At 47.0% G+C, this 13,749-nt stretch overlaps 1 protein-coding gene across 4 annotated transcripts in view; it reads right to left on the reverse strand.

Annotated features, from left to right (window-relative positions):
- Positions 1–13,749, reverse strand: part of SLC25A30 (solute carrier family 25 member 30) — a 133,296-nt gene that overhangs the window by 37,062 nt on the left and 82,485 nt on the right. For all 4 annotated transcript variants that reach the window (XM_030200516.1, XM_030200517.1, XM_030200515.1 and 1 more), the window contains exon 7: positions 1,321–1,445. In XM_030200516.1, the coding sequence (XP_030056376.1) occupies positions 1,321–1,445 (125 nt within the window). The remainder of the gene's footprint in view (positions 1–1,320; positions 1,446–13,749) is intronic.

Genomic DNA, 13,749 nt, shown 5'->3' on the forward strand with positions numbered 1-13,749 from the left:
TCCCTCTCCTTCTATGCGCATATCCAGCAGACAGCCAAGACCTGTCGCTTCTTTCTGTATAACATCAGCAAAATTCGCCCCTTCCTCTCCGAGCACACCACCCGAACTCTCATCCACTCTCTCATCACCTCTCACCTTGACTAGTGCAACCTACTCCTCACTGGCCTCCCACTTAACCATCTATCCCCCCTTCAATCAGTTCAGAACTCTGCTGCCCGTCTTATCTTCCGCCTAGACCGATATGCTCATATCACCCCTCTCCTCAAGTCACTTCACTGGCTTCCGATCAGGTACCGCATACAGTTCAAGCTTCTCCTACTAACCTACAAATACACTCAATCTGCAGCCCCTCATTACCTCTCTACTCTCATCTCCCCTTACGCTCCTACTCGTAACCTCCGCTCACAGGACAAATCCCTCCTCTCAGTACCCTTCTCCACTACCGCCAACTCCAGGCTCCGCTCTTTCTGCCTCGCCTCACCCTATGCTTGGAATAAACTCCCTGAGCCCATACGCCAAGCCCCTTCCCTACCCATCTTCAAATCCTTGCTCAAAGCCCACTTCTTCAATGTCGCTTTCGGCACCTCTATCCAGGAAACCTAGACTGCCCCCAATTTGACTGCACTTTTTTGTCCTTTAGATTGTAAGCTCCTTTGAGCAGGGACTGTCCTTCTTTGTTAGATTGTACAGCGCTGCATAACCCTGGTAGCGCTTTAGAAATGTTAAATAGTAGTAGTAGTTGCTCCTATCCTCCTGATACAACACTTAGAAAGTATGTGAACGGGAGGGGAAGGGTGGGGAGGTCAGGTCACTAGACCACCACAGAGTTTGAGTTGCACAGGTTGGGGTGAGAGGGGGCACAAGAGGGGGTCCACTTGACCACCAGTAATTTTTGGTTGCGGGGGGGGGGGGGGGGGGGGGGGAGGGGTCTGACGGACCACCAGGGAGTTTTAAAGGTTAGCGGGGGGGGGGGGGGGGGGGGGCAAAGGGATTAGGATCATCCCTGAACTTGCCCACCAAGAGCTACGCCTACTGCACAGCTCTTGTGGGTATGTACCAAGAGCACTCAAACCCTTTTACTGACCAATGCTCAAAACTAAAACTGTGCATAGAATTTGCATGCTGTTAGTGTTGAGCATTATTCAGTAATTCCAACTCATTAATGAGCCAGTGTTCCTCTGTGCATCGGGCCCTAGGTAAATTTCTACAGAACTTACCCGTGCAAGGAATAAGGGGGATTAAAACTTATAGTCTTCAGAGTACAAAATAGTAATGAATTCTCCAGTACTAAATAGTTTAACCCAGAGTTTAAAAACTTACAGGAAGTGAGTGTATATGGTGTCTCCCATATAGCCAGACATAATGAGATGTTTTTTAGTGATATCATAAACCGGTAACTCCACTCCAACAACAATAGCAGCTCTCTGAGCAGTAAGTGATACTCCCTAAGGAAACAAGCAAACTTTGTTAATGGGGGAGGAGGGGAATGCAAATTTACATGGTGTGCATATCTTATTTTCTGATAACTAAGAATAATTTTAAAAACACATTGTGGACCTCCAATTTCACCCATATAGCTACATTGCAAATTACATTAAAAAAGAAATTATACATAAATTCCAGACAGACAACTACAAGCAAACAAAATGGCAATTATGTAGAAGAGATCCGTATTCCTCACTTCTTGTTGAAGCTATACTGTACTTAAAATTAACATCCATATTATAAAAAAATGGATACAGTATTTTATATATAAACAATTTTAATTTAATGCATTAAACCATTAAACATAAGTGTCCATCATTTTGTATTATTGCATAAGAAAACCATGTAACATCCCTACAACGCCCCCTACTCCTTTCGTCCACTCCCCAAAAGCAGTCTCATAAGTACATAAGTATTGCCATACTGGGACAGACCGAAGGTCCATCAAGTCCAGCATCCTTTTTCCAGCAATGGCCCTGGCAAGATCCCAAAAAGTACAATACATTTTATGCTGCTTTTTTCCCCCAAGTCCATTTTAATAATGGTCTATGGACTTTTCCTTTAGGAAGCCACCCAAACCATTTTTAAAACCCACTAAGCTAACTGCTTTTACTAACAATAGTTCCGCAAGTTCATTTTTCAATTCTATCAGTACTCTGGGATGAATATCATCCAGTCCAGGAGATTTGCTACTCTTCAATTTGTGAAATTGAGTCATTACATCCTCCAGGTTTATAGAGATTTCATTCAGTTTCTCCGACAGCTTTGAATACCATTTCTAGCATAAGTATCTCTCCCAAATCTACCTCAGTGAAGACCGAAGCAAAGAATTCATTTAATCTCTCCGCTATGGCTTTGTGTTCCCTGATTGCTCCTTGGTCATCTAGTGGGTTCAACTGATTCTTTTGCCGGCTTCTTGCATTTAGTATACCTAAAAATATTTTAGCTGTGTCTCCTCCATAGTGACTATCAAAAGCCTGTACTCTTATAGCCTTCTCAACCTATAATGCATCTACAGAAGTCTCCCTACCACCAATAACCCCTCCCCCCTACCCGAATAATAATGCAGGACATCAGAAACAAATGTTAACATGTGATCTCATCGGTCTATAGCGTCTATAATCAAACCCCGGCCCCATGGACGGAGAGATTGCAGGTAGGGTTCCCAAATCAACAAGAACCTTTTCTTTCTGGCCTTGGATACAGTATTTATAATTGTATCCAACAACAGTTTGGAAATTATTTTCTACTAGTCTAAAAATCTTCTACAAGTCCAAAAATCTACACAGAGTGTTTAATGGCAAGCATGTTCTCATATCAATATACAAGGTTACTTATGTTACATTATAGTCTTCAGTGACAAGTGGTAGCAAATATTCCAGTACTAAATTGGTTTACACCAAAGTTTAGATGCAAATCAGGAAAAGAAAGGACTCCGATGCAACTTCTCCCATTTATGCTCCTTGTAATCATGGCCAAGTCATTTCAACTGTCACTGCCTCGGGTACACATCTAGTAGAATTACTGTCCTGCACTAATGCACATTATTTGCAATTAAGATCTTACCTGCTAATTTACTTTCCTTGAGTCTCTCCAGACCATTCCCAACAAGTGAGTTACACTCCTACCAGCAGAGGGAGACTGAGAACTACTGATTAGTGATCCTACATTAGGCGCTGTGCAACCCTCACCCCCTCAGTATTTCACTTAATAGAGCAAAGAGGTAAAAACAGTAACAACTAGAACACAAAGAGGAACAGTAACACCAACCGCAGAGTTCCCCAAAAGACCAAAGGCAAAAGGGAGCACCAAAATAAAGAATTCAGCTCTTCACCAGAATAACAAAGGAACCCTGAGCAGAAAACCAAGACAGACCCAATGAAGCTCCAGGAACCTCCCACGCCCCATGACCTGATTATAGCTGCTGGGTGGATTCAGGAATGGTCTGGAGAGACTTAAGGAAAGTAAATTAGCAGGTAAGATCTAAAGATCTGATTTCTCCTTATCATAGTAACATAGTAGATGACGGCAGAAAAAGACCTGCACGGTCCATCCAGTCTGCCCAACAAGATAAACTCATATGTGCTACTTTTTGTGTATACCTTACCTTGATTTGTATCTGCCATTGTCAGGGCACAGACCGTATAAGTCTGCCCAGCACTAGCCCCGCCTCCCAACCACCAGCCCCGCCTCCCCCCACCGGCTCTACTTCTACTACTCAACATTTCCAAAGCGCTACCAGACCCACGCAGTGCTATACTGCCACCCAATCTCGGCTAAGCTTCTGAGGATCCCTTCCTTCTGAACAGGATTCCTTTATGTTTATCCCACGCATCTTTGAATTCCGTAACCGTTTTCATCTCTACCACCTCCCGCGGGAGGGCATTCCAAGTATCCACCACTCTCTCCGTGAAAAAATATCGCCTGCTCCAGACCATTCCCAACGAATGGGAAGTACCAAAGCAGTACTCACCAGGGGCAGGAAAGTTCTAGTCAACACTGGAGCCCCAAAATCAGAGTCCTGCTTCACCTGAATGTCCAATCTGTAATGTTTGACAAATGAAGGGATGACCACATCGCCGCTCTGCAAATGTCCTGCCGAGGAATGAGAGAATGCTCCGCCCAGGAGGCCTGTGCCCTTGTGGAGTGAGCCTTCAACATTGTTGGAACTGTTTTACCACTCCAAATATACCGAGATGATAGCTTCTTTGATCCAATGGGTTATAGAGGCCTTAAGATGCCACCTCTCCTTTGCATGGCCCTCCAAACACAAAACCTGTTTGCCTAAACTCCATGGTCCGGCTAATATAGCACAGCAGAGCCCTGCAGACATCAAGAAGCAAAAACTCCCACAGTGACTCTCTAGGAAAGGATGGCAAACCTACAGACTGACATGGAAGGAGGAAACCACCTTAGGCAGAAAAAGAGGGAACCGGCCACAGACACCTCGAAAATAAGCCAGCACTGCCAGATGCACCCGCAGGGAAGAGAAACAAGCCTTCTTCCAAACCACACTGGAGGAAATTCAAGATGTGACTTACAGAGGCTCAATCAACCACCTCCCTTTTCCTCACACCATGCCTCAAAAATGCACCAGACCGATTGGAGGAAGTGACGTCACGCTACCGAATGGAGCAGTGAAAATGGAGCTCTCGTCGACCAGCACTAAAAAAAGCAATTAATTAGCACTCCTGACCCCGCAATTCGGCTGAAAAGCGTAGTTACAGGCAGGAGAAAAAGAGCGAAATCGAAAAATGTCTCAAGCAAAACTGCCAGATTTAGCAGCGTTCTCCTATCAGCAGCAGAAAGGAAGAGCGGAACAAAATGGCGCTCACACCACGAGAGGGGACCATAAAAACACGGAGCGAGCACACGATGAACCTTCAATTGAAAGAATGGAGGTTGAACCAGAGATATGGGCGAAGCTCTGCTCATGGTTTCAAGAGATTAAAATGGACCTCAAAGAAGTGCGAAGAGACTTTGCCCAGCTGAGCGCGGAATTACGAGGGGAAATCACTGAGCTGGGAAACCGAGTGATGGAGGTCGAAAATGGCCAAGAAGAGCAAGGAGAGGCAATGAAAGCTATGGAGCAGCAATTGGAGGAGAGGAAAAGTGAATCCAGGTACCTCTTGGACAAAGTTGAGGACTTAGAGAATAGGAGCAGACGCTCCAATATAAGAGTCCGTGGGGTGCCTGAGACGCCTGAATTTAACAACTGTGAAGAGGTGGTACGATCTATAGAAGCGCAATTATTATCTACTGAGACTGAGTGCTATGATAAAAATACAATTAGCCTTGAACGTGCCCATAGGGCGTTGGGTATGCAAAAACAGAACCAGCCTAAAGATATAGTGGCATGTTTCACAGAGTGTAAAGTGAAAGAAGAAGTGATGAAGAAGGCAAGAGGGGCGGGCCCCATAACGTGGGAGAGCTACCCGATTGAATTGTACCAGGACATCTCAGCCTTAACCCTTAAGCGAAGGGGAGAGCTCCGTCCTTTGACGGCACAGTTGAGAGAGGAAGGAGTCCCATATAAATGGCAATACCCATTCGCTTTAACCTTTTTTCAAGAGGGAAAGCAAAGGAGAGTGGCATCACTGGAAGACGCGCAGGAATACCTGAAGCGAAGGGAGAATGCAGAAGACCCTCTTCATGATGAGCAAGGAGCGGTAGTTCGCCCCTCAAAACCCAAATGGCAAAGGGTCTCGCAAGGCCGCGGACGCCTCCGACGACAAATTTCCGGCAAGCAAGTACATTCGCAAGCGGGAAAATGAAGCTACCAACAGACTGATCTAAAAGAATTTGTGTGATTGATCACTGGAGCAGATCAGCGATGAACTGAATCAGCATGTGGGGAAGGAGAAGTAACCAGAGCGGGCTGAGAGACGGGGAAGACGTTGCTCCTCTCAGCTAGAGGCATGTATCCAGAGGTGATTGGGTCATGTCTTTCGTGTGAAAGGGAGGGAAGGGGGGGAGGGAAGGGAGGGGGGCATTATGGGAGTATCTGGTGGTTGCTGATTAGGCTAGGTCATGGGGGAAAGCATTATATAACATGTTTCATTGTGTGACCTGGAATGTCAAGGGCCTCAACTCACCAATTAAGCGTAAGCGTATGTTCTCAGAGATGTTAAAAATGAAAGGTGATGTAATTATGTTACAAGAAACGCACTTAAAAAAATATCATGAGAAAATGATAGCTCACAAAAGATATCCAGTAATACACCACTCAACTAACAGACATCATCATAAAAAGGGAGGGATGTTGGTAGCCTTCTCAGATACATTGCCCTGGCACATTATCAAAACAGTAGCGGATAAGGGGGGCAGGTATCTTTTGGTAATAGCCTCATTATATAACACTCAATATACATTTATGACAGTGTATGCACCCAATGAAGGGCAAGGCAAATTCATAGAAGAAATTGAAGCAGTGCTGCAAGACAATATGCAAGGCCAATTATTAATGGGCGGGGATTTCAATTTGACACTGGACCCGGTACTGGACAATTCAAAGGGGCAGGCGGGATATGCTAGAAAAGATAGAGAAATGGTGAACGGTTTTCTGCATAGGTGGGGCCTAATAGATTTATGGAGGGTAGCACACATGCAGGAAAAAGACTACACATACTATTCAGCATCGCATAACTCGTACTCGAGGATAGATCTTTGGCTTGGGGATGGGATGGTGGCTAGATCTGTACAGAAGGTAGCAAGACATTCGCACATGGTCTGACCATGCCCCAGTCCGGTTGACTCTTAGGAGTGGAAATGCAGCGGGAGGCAGAAGGTACTGGAGGCTAGATGAAGCTCTATTACATGATCCGGAAAATGTGGGAAAGATAGAACAATATATAAAAGATTACATTGAGTTTAATGACGTGGAAGACATCCACCCAGCGAGCCTATGGGAGGGATTAAAGGTGGTATTAAGAGGGCAGCTAATATCCCTCAAGGCTCACTTGAATAAAGTAAAAGAAGCTAAAGAGAGAGAACTTAGGGAGGTGATAGCGCAGACAGAACGGCAACATAAAATGAATCCTAAGGATATAAAACTCCAGAGTGAGCTCCACAAATATCAAATGCAGCTTAATGAGTTGCAGCTAGCAGAGGTAGCGAGCCAATTACAACAAGTTCAACAGGAATATTATGAGCTGGGGGATAAAGCAAGTAGGTTGCTAGCGAACAAGCTGAAAAAGCAGATGACACGAAACCATATCCATAGTCTCAAAACACAACACGGCCAGGCCGTCACGCAAACAGGGGATATACAAGAAACCTTTCATGATTTCTACACAAGCCTTTACAAATCAGGAGTGGACGCTACCCCCGGGGATATAGATAACTACCTGCAGGGGATAGAGTTACCCCAGCTAACGCAGGGAGAGAGAGAGAGATTGTCGGAGCCCATAGGAGTGGATGAGGTAAAGGAAGCAATTAAGGATTTGCCACATGCCAAAGCTCCAGGGCCAGATGGGTACCCCGCCAGACTTTACAAACTATTCGCCTCGTTGTTGGCGCCACTTCTGTTAAGACTCTTTCATTCTTATGACCAGGCGCAAGAATTGCCCTATACTTGGCGACTGGCGGCGGTAACCCTATTACTTAAACCAGGGAAGGACCCTCAGGAATGTGGGTCATATAGACCTATCTCCCTATTAAATGTGGACTATAAAATATTCACAAAAATACTAGCCAGCAGACTGCAAGTAGTGATGCCCAAACTGGTCCATGAAGATCAGGTGGGCTTTATTGCAGGGCGCCAGGCCTTTGATAATACTAGGTGCTTACAACATCTCATTCAGCAGGCCAGGGATGAGCAGGTGCCAGCGGTTGTTCTCTCGGTCGATGCGGAAAAAGCATTCGACCGAGTAGAATGGCCCTTCCTCTTTGCGACCCTTGATAAGGTCGGTGTGGGGGGGAGATATTTGAAATGGTTACAACTCCTATACCAGGCTCCCTTGGCGATCTTGAAAGTCAATGGTTCCTATTCTGAGCCAATACACCTTAAAAGAGGTACTAGGCAAGGCTGTGCAGTATCACCATTATTGTTCGCACTGACCATGGAGCCACTGGCCTGTAACATTAGAAGGGAGGAAGGAATCAAGGGGATAGTGCGAGGGAAAAGGGAACACAAATTGATGTTATTTGCGGATGATATCCTTTTGACACTGACAAACCCAGAATCTTCCATAAAACAGGCCATAGAGGTAATGAGGCAATATGGGGCACATTCAGGCTTTAAGGTAAATATTAATAAAACAGAGATATTAAATCTCACAATTCCTAAGCAGGAGGTAGTGCGACTGAAAACAGAGCTCCCATTCATCTGGGCCACTAAATCTATAAGATATCTCGGGATACAGGTTACTCCCAAGGTGGAGGAGTTGTATGAGGCCAATTATCCTCAGAAAGTGAGAGAGCTGTTTGATGAGCTGGATAGATGGGAAGGCCTGAATATATCCTGGACGGGGCGCATTAATGCGATAAAAATGATCTTATTACCAAAGCTTCTATACCTATTCATGGCATTACCCATCCCTATTCCTCGTAGTTTCTTTACACACCTAAACAGGAAAATGTTTGCTTTTATTTGGCGTAAAAGACCACCGAGGGTGAAACGTAATATAATGTATCAACCAAACGACAGAGGAGGGATGGGAGTGCCCAATCTCTTCTTATACTATCAGGCAGCCCAATTAAGAATTTTAGTTGATTGGCACCCGGCTGTTAATAAAAAATGGCTGCACTGGGAAAGAGCCTGGCTGGGGATGAGAGAAGTGGGGGATCTCATGTGGACACCGGACAAGGAACTTAGGAATATAGGACGAAGGGTTCCCATAGGGGTTAAGCACATTTTGACCACATGGTATCAAATTAGGAGGATCTGGTTCCCAGAAAGAATATACTTTCGTAAGACAGGGATAGGTAGGGCTCCCGGGTTTCCGTTAGGAGGGACGGAGATTAGTTACAAACATTGGGCACGTGCAGGGCTACACACACTGGGTCAATTATGGGATGAGGACAAAATGGTAGAATTTTCAGTATGGCAGGAGGAGTATGGGCTGCAGGCCAGAGATCAAGTATTTTACTGTTGTATTCGTAGCTATATGCTTAGCAAGGCACGAGAGGAATTGGAATTGGGGGAGACAGCTCTGGAAATTGCATTAGGAAAGGGAGGGGGTAGAGGAAGTATATCACGTCTGTACCTAGCCTTGTTAAGTCATGCTGACCCTCAGACAGTGTATGTCAATAGATGGGAGGCAGCATTACAAACCACAATACCTAAAGAGAGCTGGAAGAGAGGATATCGTTATCTCTTCAAACCATCTCTGGCTCAGAGTGCAATTGAGAATGGCTATAAAATCTATTACTGGTGGTATTATACACCAGACAGACTGCATCGCATTTACCCAGAGGTATCAGCAGAATGCTGGCGGACTTGTGGAGCTAGGGGGACATTTATGCACATTTGGTGGGACTGCCCCAAAATAACAGACTACTGGAGGGCAATTACCTCATTGATAACTGAAGTGATTCAGCGGCCATATCCTTGTAAGCCGGAAAACTGTTTGCTACACATCAAGCCAGCATCAACGACAGGCCTGCAGCATAGGCTAGCGACACAGTATCTGGTTGTCGCCAAAATAGCAATAGCAAGAAACTGGAAACAGCAGCAACCGCCGGATATACAAAGAGTACTGCAAAGACTGGACATTATGTATCAAATGGCTAAATTGACAGCCATCAGAAGAGGGCGAGTGGGAGCATTTGGCAAACTATGGCAACCTTATGAACAATTTCAGGAACAGCAAGTAGCACCACCATGATACGAGGGGGAGGGGAGGATGGGATGGGAAGGGTTAGGTATAACATAAGATGTTCAATGAGATGATAAGCTGTACTGTGACGTATCATTGCAATGTACGATAAAATTATAATAATAAAAAAGTTGGAAAAAAAAAATGCACCAGACCTATACGCCAATGAAATGGACTGCTTCCTAGAACTCAACAGCGTGTGGATGACACTGGGTGAATAACTTTTCTTCAACAAGTGCACCCTCTCAACAGCCAAGCCATAAGTGAGAACTGAGCCCCATCCAGCATCCGAACGGGACTTGAAGAAGCAGATCTTCTCCACTACCGGAAGCCGCAACGGCCTCCAACGCACAGCCATATCAGATCTGCATACTGCGGATGCTATGGCCGGTCCAGGGCCACCAACACCACAAACTGTGCAAAACTGAATTCACTGAAGAACATGATCTATGAAAGGCCACGGAAGAAAGATGTACAACTGCCCCTGCCAAGGCCAAGGCTGAGCCAGAGCATCCAGCCCTTCCACTAATGGCTCCAGTCGACAACTGAAGAACCTTGGGGCTTTTGCATTCCCAGCTGTGGCCATGAGATCCATCTCCAGCTGATCCAACTGATTTACAATGAGCCGAAACATGAAAGGAGCCAGACACCACTCCCCCAGATCCAGGACATCACGACTGAGATAATATGCTTCCAGGTTGCTGAACCCTGCCACATGAGCTATGGACAACAATTGAAGGTGTTGCTCTGCCCAGTCCATGAGAGCTGCCGTCTCCTGCGCCAGCTGAGAACTCTTGGTCCTGCACGGGGCTACATACAGGACATGCACGCAGGACATCAGGAGTCAGAAACAGATCATCAGCAAAGGCGCCAGCCCGGAGACCGGCACTGAAGACCAGCTGGCGGGGGTTGGGGACCCCCACCAGCAAATGTACCTGGCGACGGAGGGGGGGGGGTCCAAAGTGGCGGGGGGGTGGCAGCTGCGGGGGGGGGGCTAAACTGTGCCCCCCCCCCACCTCAGGCTCGCTACGCCCCTGGCGAGCCAGCTTGCCTCTCTCCTCCCCCCTCTTCCCGAGCTGCAGGGTCACAGACATCCCAGTGCCTACTCACCTGCCCGCCTTCAGCTCCCTGATAGACTTCCTTTCCTTCCTGCCGCCGCCCTGCGTTTAAATCTTTTAATTTTACCTCAAGTCATGGTGGCGGCAGTGAGAGCAGCAGGCTCAGCTCGCCTCCAGCATTCCCTTCCCTCTCAGTGTCCCGCCCTCACAGAAACAGGAAATATATCAGGAGGCGGTGAGAGACAGAGGGAAGGGAAGGACGGAGGCGAGCCGAGCCTGCTGCTTTCACTGCCATCACCGCGACTTCAGGTAAAATAAAAGATTTAAACCCAGGGTGGCGGCAGGAAAGAAAGGAGGGCTATTGGGGAGCTGAGGTCGGGCAGGTGAGCCAGCGCCGGGGTTGGAACTGGAACTCTGGGGCAAAGGAGAATCGCTGAACATGGAGGGGAGGGCAGAGGAAAATCGCTGGACATGGATGTAAGGGGAGGACAGGAGAGAGAGGAGAGTTGCTGGACATGGATGGATGGAGGGGAGGGCAAGAGAAGTGCTGGACATGGATGGAGGAGAGGGAAGACAGGAAGGAGATGCACATGGATGGAGGGGAGGAGAGAGAGAGGAGAAATGCTGGACATGGATGGAGTGGAGGGAAGACAGAGGAACTAGAAAGGCTGGACATGAATGGAGGGGAGGGAAGACAGAGGAGGAGATGCACATGGATGGAAGGGAGAGAGTTAAAATGCTGGACATGGATGGAGAGTAGGAGAGATGAAAATGTTGGACATGGATCATGGAAGGGGGAGTGGATGGATAAGGGAAGAGAGAGGAAGGAGATGCGTATGGATGGAGGGGAGGGAAGAAACAGGAAGGAGATGTTTTGCGAGGCCGCCCTTCTAAGTCTCGGCAGTCATTTTAAAGAAGATGCGGCAGGAGGAGAGTCAGTGCCAGTAGTGGACAGGAAAGACTGGTTATCTTTCCTGCCCCAAAGAATCCACTAGACCACCAGGGACGCTGCCTTCAGGTATGAGCTGGAAGTGAGACCCTTCGGCTCGGGGGAGCAGGGAGGAGGTCTGTAATAGGTAGGTGAGGTGGGGAGGATACTGTAAAAAAAAAAAAAAAGTTAAATTTGTAAAAATGCCGCCATCTTGTGCATAGGGATATACACAGCGGAAGTATAATAAAGGAATAACTTTTCATAGGTAGAGTACTAAGGGACACCTAACCCTGTTATTGGTGCAGAGATTTTTTTTTTCTCCTGGTAAAGGGCTTCTAAAACAGACATGTTATGGGAATCAGGTGCTCAACGTTCAGAGTTTCTATCTATTTACTTATTTATGGCATTTTATCCCACATTAAACATGAATTAGATTGGAACCTGGGAGCATTAAAAAAAAAAAAAAAATTTCCTCGGAGTAATGTATTGCCCCCCAGGCTCTCTCCCCGGGTATAGCCAGCTCTGCAATTTGGGGGGGGAGGGGGGGAGGAGGTGGGCACAGAGGTGGACCGGGGAGAGCCTGTTAAAAATTTACCAGAACAACACTGGCCGTGCCAACAGTGCCGCCTGAAGAGGAGGAGGTCTCATGTGAGCCCTCATCCACAGAACAACCTCTACGGTGGCCACCATGGAACACGGCACCTGGAAAATATCCTGGGCTGATGGACAACCAGAGAAGAGGAGGCACCGAATTTGAGACTGGATCTTCAGAATGCACAACTCTGAAACAAACACCTTCCCAGCTGGAGTCTCAACCCCCCCCCCCCTCCCTCCAGGGACTAGCTCAGAGAAAAAGAGAATTCATGCTCAAATTCACTACCCAGCTAAGATGATATAGCAGCTAGGCCGCCCGGGATGTTGCTGCCCGACTCTCAACAGACTTCACCCAAATCAACCAGTCGTTCAGGTAAGGATGAACCAGAATGCCCTCCTGCTGGAGAACAGCTGCCACCACCACCTTGCAGAAGGTCCACGCTCCTATGGATAGACTGAAGGGCAGTAGCCACACAGCAGCGTGCCTTTTCTGCAGGAGCCACCAGTATCCAGCTAACCGCTTCCCCCCCTCCCAAGCCTGCCCCAAAGATCTGGCGCTAGCACCTATCCCCCCAGAGCTCTCTGCCAGTGGATCTCTGCTCTGCTCTTTGCCTCCTGTTTTGACATGTGGTGTTCCCTTTTCTCAGCGGTCGGCCTGAAGAACCACCTCCCAGGCTATGCGGGGGAGGAAGCCCAGGCACCACATTCACAACGGGAGGCAGGGGATGGACCTGAGACCGGAATGTGCACCCCTGGGGTGTAGGGACCCAAGTCTGAAACCAGTACTCCTTTGGCTGCAGGCTTTAGTTTTTTTTGCGTTGGTTTAAGCTTTTTGTTTTTTTAATAAAAACTCTGCACTGGAAACAGAACTGTTCCCACTCTCTCCAAGACCTGAAAGAATTTAATGTCCTTATAATGGGGCCAAGCAGGAGCACCCACAAAGACACAAGAAAGCTGTGCTGCATAGACCACCTACCTCTGCTGGGAGAGACTGAGAAATACTGAGGAGGTGAGGGTTGCACACCTCCTAATTTAAAGTCACTAAATCAGTAGTTGTCAGCCTCCCTCTGCTGATAGGAGTACATACAACCCACTCGCTGTGAATGATCTGGAACAAAGAATGCAATTTGTTAGTAAACTGGCCCATTGAAAATAAAGCAGATTTACTCATCTATACCATATGTTCTGAGGACAGCAGGACATGTATTCTCACATATGACTGACATCATCCAACGAAGTCCAGGTGCAGATACTACACAGTGCAGGACTTATTTACCACACTAATCCCAACTAATGGTCCGAGGTGGCTAGCTTACAGCATAAGAAGCCCAAATACTACACATGGAGAATTTCATCAAACATA

The sequence above is a fragment of the Microcaecilia unicolor genome, chromosome 4 (assembly GCF_901765095.1).
Source record: "Microcaecilia unicolor chromosome 4, aMicUni1.1, whole genome shotgun sequence".
Classification (NCBI taxonomy): Eukaryota; Metazoa; Chordata; class Amphibia; order Gymnophiona; family Siphonopidae; genus Microcaecilia; species Microcaecilia unicolor.